Source organism: Neodiprion lecontei, chromosome 7, assembly GCF_021901455.1.
Source record: "Neodiprion lecontei isolate iyNeoLeco1 chromosome 7, iyNeoLeco1.1, whole genome shotgun sequence".
Classification (NCBI taxonomy): Eukaryota; Metazoa; Arthropoda; class Insecta; order Hymenoptera; family Diprionidae; genus Neodiprion; species Neodiprion lecontei.
Window position 1 is genome coordinate 19,550,838 of NC_060266.1, and position 7,723 is coordinate 19,558,560.

The 7,723-nt window shown below is 38.6% G+C and overlaps 1 protein-coding gene across 1 annotated transcript; it reads left to right on the forward strand.

Moving 5' to 3' along the window:
* The first annotated feature begins 528 nt into the window (after nt 1–528).
* Nucleotides 529–5,812, forward strand: LOC107219085 (nuclear exosome regulator NRDE2). Its single transcript, XM_015657171.2, has 9 exons — nt 529–649; nt 1,484–2,154; nt 2,241–2,607; nt 2,786–2,932; nt 3,352–3,620; nt 3,678–4,547; nt 4,624–4,770; nt 5,201–5,370; nt 5,461–5,812. The coding sequence occupies exons 1-9, from the start codon at nt 574–576 to the stop codon at nt 5,711–5,713; spliced, it is 2,970 nt and encodes a 989-aa protein (XP_015512657.2). The 5' UTR covers nt 529–573; the 3' UTR covers nt 5,714–5,812.
* The last annotated feature ends 1,911 nt before the right edge of the window (nt 5,813–7,723 follow it).

A 7,723-nucleotide genomic window follows, 5' to 3' on the forward strand; every position in this document is an offset into this window, starting at 1 on the left:
GTAAGTAACGGTTGTAAGTGATGGTAAATTCTTTATGAAAACTGCGGAAGATTTTACGCATCACAAGTTTGGCACGACTCACTGAGAATTATTTTAAACAGTCACATTTATATGCGACTTATTAGTAATGGGTGAAAAGTAATAACTAGTGGCGGCAAAATGTGAAAAATAGAGGAGGTGGTTTAAGATATTTAAATCTAGGTTTGCCGGGTTTCGGATAAAGGTTTAAGAAGTAATTCTTCTACCTTACATTTACCGACTGGTCTTATAGGATTCCAATGTAAAATTGAATCAATGTAGCAGAATACTGCGATTTTCTTCCCTGCCCGTCAGTACCGCTTATTGTAAGTTCTTATTCTTACGCTAAAGTCCATGAGGCTAGCAGTCTCGATAAATCTTCAGTCAACGGTCCTCAAAGGTTTGAAAATTGTTTAAAAAGCAGTACGGACGCGCCTTATTCTAGGCATTTTGTAAAGCACATAATCAACGCGGGCTGCAGGTGTTGTTTCTAAAACAATATGGCGGCAATCACCGCAGTTGTCAAATAATTTTGTGTGTACGCTTTGGTTTAGAATGTCGTTATTTCCAGCGTATTCGAGTAATTCCAATAACGAGGCAAAGTCCTTGAATGAGGCTCAGAAAAGTTCAGGTAAATATTTCTCAATTTATCCTGTGTCATACCTAGATTGTGCGAACGATCTTATCTAACCTAACATAACCTATCACAACAAAACATGACCGCGAACCACTCTCCCTAGCATGAATGTTGTAAACGATTATTTGATTAAACTTGATCTTAAACAATGGTTTGTTGTATGCCAGAAGCCCAAGAATTGTGGTAGAATCTTTTCGGCAATTCTTTGGTAGTATTTTTTTCGGCAATCTTGGCTTGGTAAAAAGGATAAGTCAGCTTTTTACATCAACTTTAAAAGTCAAATAGGTTTGAAAATTTTATGATCATTGAGTTTTATTTCCTATTGTTGTTTTGATGCAACTCGTAACACATTTATTACCTAACATGGATCTAATCCTAAAACTCCATGAAATTAATGTTAGAATTCGAGAGGTTCAGCCAACTCAAAATTTTTTAAAGGATAAATATTTTTTCGGCTCAAAATATTGAAAGTATTTCAAACTAGATTCGAAGGGAATATTCCTGAATTTGAGAGAGTTGAAGAGTCTTGCACTAAACTAAGCACGTTGCTTTACCGACAAAATTCACATCGTTGATTTAAAAATGCTGGCTGCCTTGTAATTGATGTTATAGATGAAACTTCCTTATTATTCTTACAACAAAATGGTACGAGAGCAAAATAAATTCTGTTTCTATCGAACATGCAAAAAGTCGGGACATTATATCTGAAAAAAATACGGCTTTCTCTACCTATTCAGCTTGGGTTGATTAATTCTTTTCTTGAGTATTACTTTTTGCCACGAGATTGGTGAAAATCCATTCAGAATCTATTTGATTTTGAATTTGCAGATGAAGTATCGAATTTGTGGCTGGAAAATTCCAGCTTTGTGGCACCTGTGGTTCAAACTCCCGTGATCGATCTTTGGTCAGATTCATCTTCTGATGAGTCAGTGAAAATAATATTTAACGACAGCGCACCTTCACCAAAATCAGAGGTAATACCTATAGATTTGGATGGGAGTATCAGCAGCGATTATAACAGAAGTTCCACATCAAGACGCGAGAGGAAGCACAAGAAGCGAAAGAAAAAAACTCGCGACAGAAGTAGTCACAGGCAGAAGGAGAAGTACGCAAAGATACTTGAGAATGTGTATTTTGAGGACACGGCACGAGACAAGAGAAATTTAACGGTATCTACGCTTGGTGGCTCAGACAGACCCAGCTATACTTTGTACTCTGCTCATCTTGGGTTTAGACCATTTAAGAAATTGCTAAAACAAACACCGCGAAGGTATCACGCCGTCAATATAGATTCTGTGCGCAAAGGTGAGAAACAAGATACTAGAATTAAGAGGAGCCAAACTAGCGATGAAAGCAAGCAGCTGCAAAATGAGATGGAGGATTTTAACTGGGGTGTTAACATGGAAGAAGAGCAGACGAAAAAAACAAAAGAATTTAACGAAGGGTTGGCAGAAAACCCTGACGATGTTGAATTGTGGATGAAATACATCAACTTCCAGGTATTCGATGTTGAAAATTTATATCCGGTCTTGAGATCTCTGGGCGATACGATTGATTCCAAATTATAATTAATTTCTCATTTTAGGATGTAATTTCCCGATTCCAAAAGGATCGCGGGATCACGGATGTTAGGAACACGATAACTTGCCAGCGTAAACTGGCGATAGCGAATAAAGCTTTTGAGAAAAATCCAAGTTCTACAGAACTCTTGAAGCTCAAGTTAAGCCTCACTGCTCAGTTGTTACCTGCTGATCAATTTTCAAGTGAAGTCGAGGCCCTCGTCAATAAGGATTCGGGGAATATTATACTGTGGCGTGCTTTAATTATGGCCACTCAAGCTTCTGTAGCCATTTGCACAGTTCCTAAAGTCTTGGACTTGTACTCTAGATGCCTTTCGAGTCTACGCCAACGGCTTAGGACCAGTCCACGATTATACGATCAACAGATCCTTGGTGAGACATGAAATAATAATGTTGCATAATGCGACATCCAACAGGAGACAATCGGTGCATCTATAATGTCGATTCAATTTTTATATTCGTCTATTAATCGGTTGCTAATTCCATTCCTAATATTTTGCAACATGAATCATTTTTGCTTATTTGATATACAATTTTCAATGTTAATTAGAAATGCTGTATCGCTGCCTGACGTTTCTGAGGCAGGCAGGACTTTGGGAACAGATGTGGGAAACGTTGAGACTCAATTTAACTCTGAATTTGAATTTGAGTAAGGACAACTTTAGATTCCGAGGGTTTATTGACGAGCGAAAATTAAGTAAGTCAATAATTATCTATCAGCAAATATCTTTCGGTAGCAGTTTTTACCGCGCATGAGAGAAGCAAAAAAAGAGAAAATAAAATAAAAAATCCAGGTGTGAGGATTGCATTGTATCGGCGGTAGGAACTAATGAACTACCAGAAAATGGAAGACTGTAAAGTGCAAGTGAGTGATAAGAAAACTGCAAAAAGATAAGAGAGTATACGTTTTCATCCATTCCTAGAGCTGCTTATAAATGCTCAGATATGCGTGCGATTTCAAATCTAGAATCATTATTGATCTTTATTTGTAATTCTGGAAGTTGAACAGTTTCTACCGTAAATAATATAGAACCAATTTTGTCTGAAAATTAGATGATACAGACACAGTTCTACCCAAGCCGATAACTCTCCTAACTGCAAATTATTAATTTCCAGTTGGAATGGAAGAGGTAATATTAACATCGAGACTTCCATTGAACCAATTATGGTTGAGGGTAGAGTCTCTCCGAGAGAGTTGTCACTGGATTAGCGTAAGCAGCGACCAATTAGAAGTACTTGGAGATTCGCGGCGCTTTGTACTACCGGAAGATGTGACTGATTTTGTACAGCCAATAATGTCACGTGACTCCAGCCTGAAACTTGCCGTTTACTCTATACTTTCACTGAAAGTGCCTTTGCTTCCAATGCAGGATTTTATTGCCCATGTAAGTTGCGCTGCCTCTTAAATGGTTGACGAATAATCATCTAGAATAAATTTTCAGGATTTAGGGTTAACACAGATAGAATGGGATGCTGATTCGATCGAAATGTTGCTGCCGTTGGTTCATCCTTTTGTTGGAATCTTGGCTGGATCTGAAGAGAAGAAGAAAGTAATGGAGAGAATACTTGAGGATCAGTTAACATCGGGACCGCAATACCTGAAATATCATCCTGCGCAAGAACCGTATCTGGATTTTGTCAGAGACACGTTCTGGGCGATTGCAGAAAGTTTCTCAGCAACGCAGTACGAGCGTACAAGTATTTATGTTTGGTGGTTGCGATTCGAGAGATTGTTAGCTTCGCTTAATAAGAATGATAAAGATGATCACAGAAAGAAGAAGCTCAAGAGTATGGTGAAAGATTTTCTCAAACGAGATGGGAACAGAAACAATCTTCACTTTTACCGGGAATACGCATTAATTGAAAAAGAAATTGGCCGCTTTGACAGCTGCGTTAACATTTTGGAAACCACTATTGGAATGCAAACTAATTTTCTTGCAAACCTCTCTACTCAACAGGAGAAGACTGTCTTGTGCAGCGTATTCAGAGCTCTGTTCGAAACTCTTCTCGACCCCAAAACTTATCAGGAAAATCACAGAGGCCGCATACTTACAGCTGTTGCTCGAATGGTCTCCGGACCAGATGAAAATCGTTTAGAACAAGCGGAGGAATTCTTGGAGACTAGCGTCGATGAATTTCTACGGCAACCTGTGTCTGATTTGATTGAAAAAACGTATTTTCTCCCAAGCTTCGAATGCGACTTGATCACTTGTTACGCGTACTTTCTCTATGTGAAAAATTGGACCATCTCGGAGCCAATTGGTGTATTGGAAAAATGTTTGAAACATTCAAAAGCAAATAAATATTTGCAGGTGAGTACAACGATTTATTGCTATTTAACACTGGTGCGACTAAAATAGTGAGGTCAACGTAAATGTTTGTTTTCAGGAATGCTTATATGAAAGTACGGTTGCACTTTTGCATTTGGATTCCAAACGTTCGAAGTTGCACGGAATTTCGAAGGAAACACTTGATCAAGCTTTGGATTTGTACCCCATGAACTGCTACTTACTTTCTGTAGGAATGGAAATCGAAGTGAGTGATTACTGTCAAATATTGATTGCAGAAACTTCTCTGAGAACATGATTAATTCATTTATTGTCATGATATACTTTGTACGAGTGAGGAAAACACGGCAAACTGATTGCTACATGTTTACAAGAAAATAAACGCGACAGGATTACATTTAGAGTGATGTACAATTTGTGTGAAAAATACGAGTGAAATAGAATTTTGACTTAAATTAAATTATGATGAAAAATCTACTATCGCTTGAATGACATTAAGATAGTTTAGTAGATATTCTAACGGCACAAAGAAGTAGAAACAAGTTCGATTCGTTTTTTTACTAACACTGTTCGGTATATACGTCGTATTTATGCAGTGACATATTTGAGCATGAAAGAAACCATACTATATTTGTAACGCAATCTGCTAAACTTTTATTTCAATGCTTTATTCACAGAGCGAATCACCTTGCTGGAAGGTGAGCCATCATCGAACTGGATCCTTTCAGGCAATGGCTTCATGTCTTGCTATTCACATTCGGATCGAGCGTCTAGAGAGCCTAGGGCTTCAAGATGCTGCAGTCGCTGCGACTAACAAGCTCTTGTCGATTCATCGTAGACTAGCCAAGTGGGTGTTCGTTGTTCTTGTTCTTTTACTCTGGAATTCGATTTCTGTTATTATACTCAACGTAATTCGTAAAATTCTATCAATTCACAGAGATCCAGGCTCGCAGAGATGCCCGTTAATATGGAGACTTTACATGCTATTCTTGCGTGAACGTAATCTGTGCGAGGGCAGAGGCGAGGAAGTGTATCACGAGAGTGTAGCTGAGTGTCCATGGGCCAGAGGCATTTATACTGATGCTGCTCAAGTAGCACCCCAACTTCTTACTGAAATTCAAGACTTGATTCGCGAAAAAGAGCTAAGAATGCACGTTACTCCCGAGGAGTTGGACATTCTGCGTGGCTAAACCTGGTTTTCCATTTATTATTGTTCCCCTACGAACTATGTAATATATGTATGTACGTATGTAAAGATATCCATTATAAATATATTTATATTTATTAAATTTGTAATGATGAAATATGTGTGCTTGAAGGATGAAAGAGCTTATAACCATGTATTGCAAGGTATTGGAATTCTAACTTCGTCGTAGGTATATGTTAATCGTGGATCGTATGGTCTAGCTATTTGTGAAAACGTTTTGTACTGACAATAAGACAATAATTAATTCATCTGATTGGCTGTAAAACTTAGAACCAAAACAATATGATTAACTGTACCATCTTATAGTCGTTTTGCGAGAATTGCACCAACATTGATGTCAGGAAAACTTTATTCAAGCTGTCAGACTTCAAATTTATTCCATCGAGTTGGTAGGTCCACGGTAAAATATGATTAAAGGACTCCGTTAGCTTGAATTTGCATTAATTGGTTTCATTCTGCGTGTGAGTTTCTATCATAGGTCGCTCTATTGATTAGCGAGCAAAGCTAAATTTTTTTATGTGCTTTATGAGTTTCTCACAGTCTAAGTAGTCTTAAAAGGGTTGAGCAAATCGGTTACGATCGGGTCACTGAAAATTTGATGCCCAGAAAAATGAAGTTGGCTACTTCGATTTCTTGCTGTAAATTTTCGCTACTTTGGAAAATGCTCGAAATGATCTATGTACTTTTGCGAAAGAAATCGATAAAGTCCCGATACGCTACCAGCAACGGATCTAAAGTTACAGTCAAGAAACGAGAATATTCCTTCTTTATCTTTCTGCTGCTAGTCCCACGCTCTTATCGCTGCGTTTTCTGAGTTCCTGGGGGTCCAGTTAGTCAGGAGAGGGTCATACAAATCGAATCGGAGACCCAAAATTTTTGGCCGAAAAATGAAGAAAAAGTAAGGCTAACCCCTTTGCATTTTTTGCAAAAATTTTCGCGATTTCCAAAAGTGCTGGAATAAATTCATTGTGACACCTATCCAACGTGATTTTGCGAGAGAAATCGATTGGGCGCAGTCCCAATACGCTGCGATTATTGTATAAAGAGTTACAGCCAGAAAACGAGAACCTGTGTTTTCGACATTTTTCAGCAGGTGCTTTTTCCTTCGCCATTTCTCTCCTGTTGATCCCACGCTCTTTTCGCTGCGTTTTCTGAGTTCCGGAGGGTCCAATTAGTCAGAAAAAGGTCATACAAATCGAATCGGAGACCCAAAATTTTTGGCCGAAAAATGAAGAAAAAGTAAGGCTAACCCCTTTGCATTTTTTGCGAGAATTTTCGCGATTCCCAAAAGTGCTGGAATAAATTCATTGTGGCAACAATCCGACGTAATTTCGCGAGAGAAATCGATTGGGCGCAGTCCCAATACGCTGCGATTATTGTATAAAAAGTTACAGCCAGAAAACGAGAACCTGTGTTTTCGACATTTTTCAGCAGGTGCTTTTTCCTTCGCCATTTCTCTCCTGTTGATCCCACGCTCTTTTCGCTGCGTTTTCTGAGTTCCGGAGGGTCCAATTAGTCAGGAAAAGGTCATACAAATCGAATCGGAGACCCAAAATTTTTGGCCGAAAAATGAAGAAAAAGTAAGGCTAACCCCTTTGCATTTTTTGCAAAAATTTTCGCGATTTCCAAAAGTGCTGGAATAAAGTCATTGTGGCACTATTCCGACGTAATTTTGCGAGAGAAATCGAATGGGCGCACTCCCAATACGCTGCGATTATCGTATAAAAAGTTACAGCCAGAAAACGAGAACCCGTGTTTTCGACATTTTTCAGCAGGTGTTTCTTCCTTCGCCATTTTTCTCCTGTTGATGCCACGCTCTTTTCGCTGCGTTTTCTGAGTTCCGGAGGGTCCAATTAGTCAGGTAAAGGTCATACAAATCGAATCGGAGACCCAAAATTTTTGGCCGAAAAATGAAGAAAAAGTAAGGCTAACCCCTTTGCATTTTTTGCAAAAATTTTGGCGATTCCCAAAAGTGCTGAAATAAAGTCATTGT

Bases quoted from the DNA above. Each gene is read 5' to 3' on its own strand.
- LOC107219085 (XM_015657171.2), top strand. From the start codon at position 574: ATGTCGTTATTTCCAGCGTATTCGAGTAATTCCAATAACGAGGCAAAG. The intron at 650-1,483 runs GTAAATATTTCT...TTGAATTTGCAG, and splicing joins TGAGGCTCAGAAAAGTTCAG to ATGAAGTATCGAATTTGTGG. The intron at 2,608-2,785 runs GTGAGACATGAA...AATGTTAATTAG, and splicing joins ATACGATCAACAGATCCTTG to AAATGCTGTATCGCTGCCTG.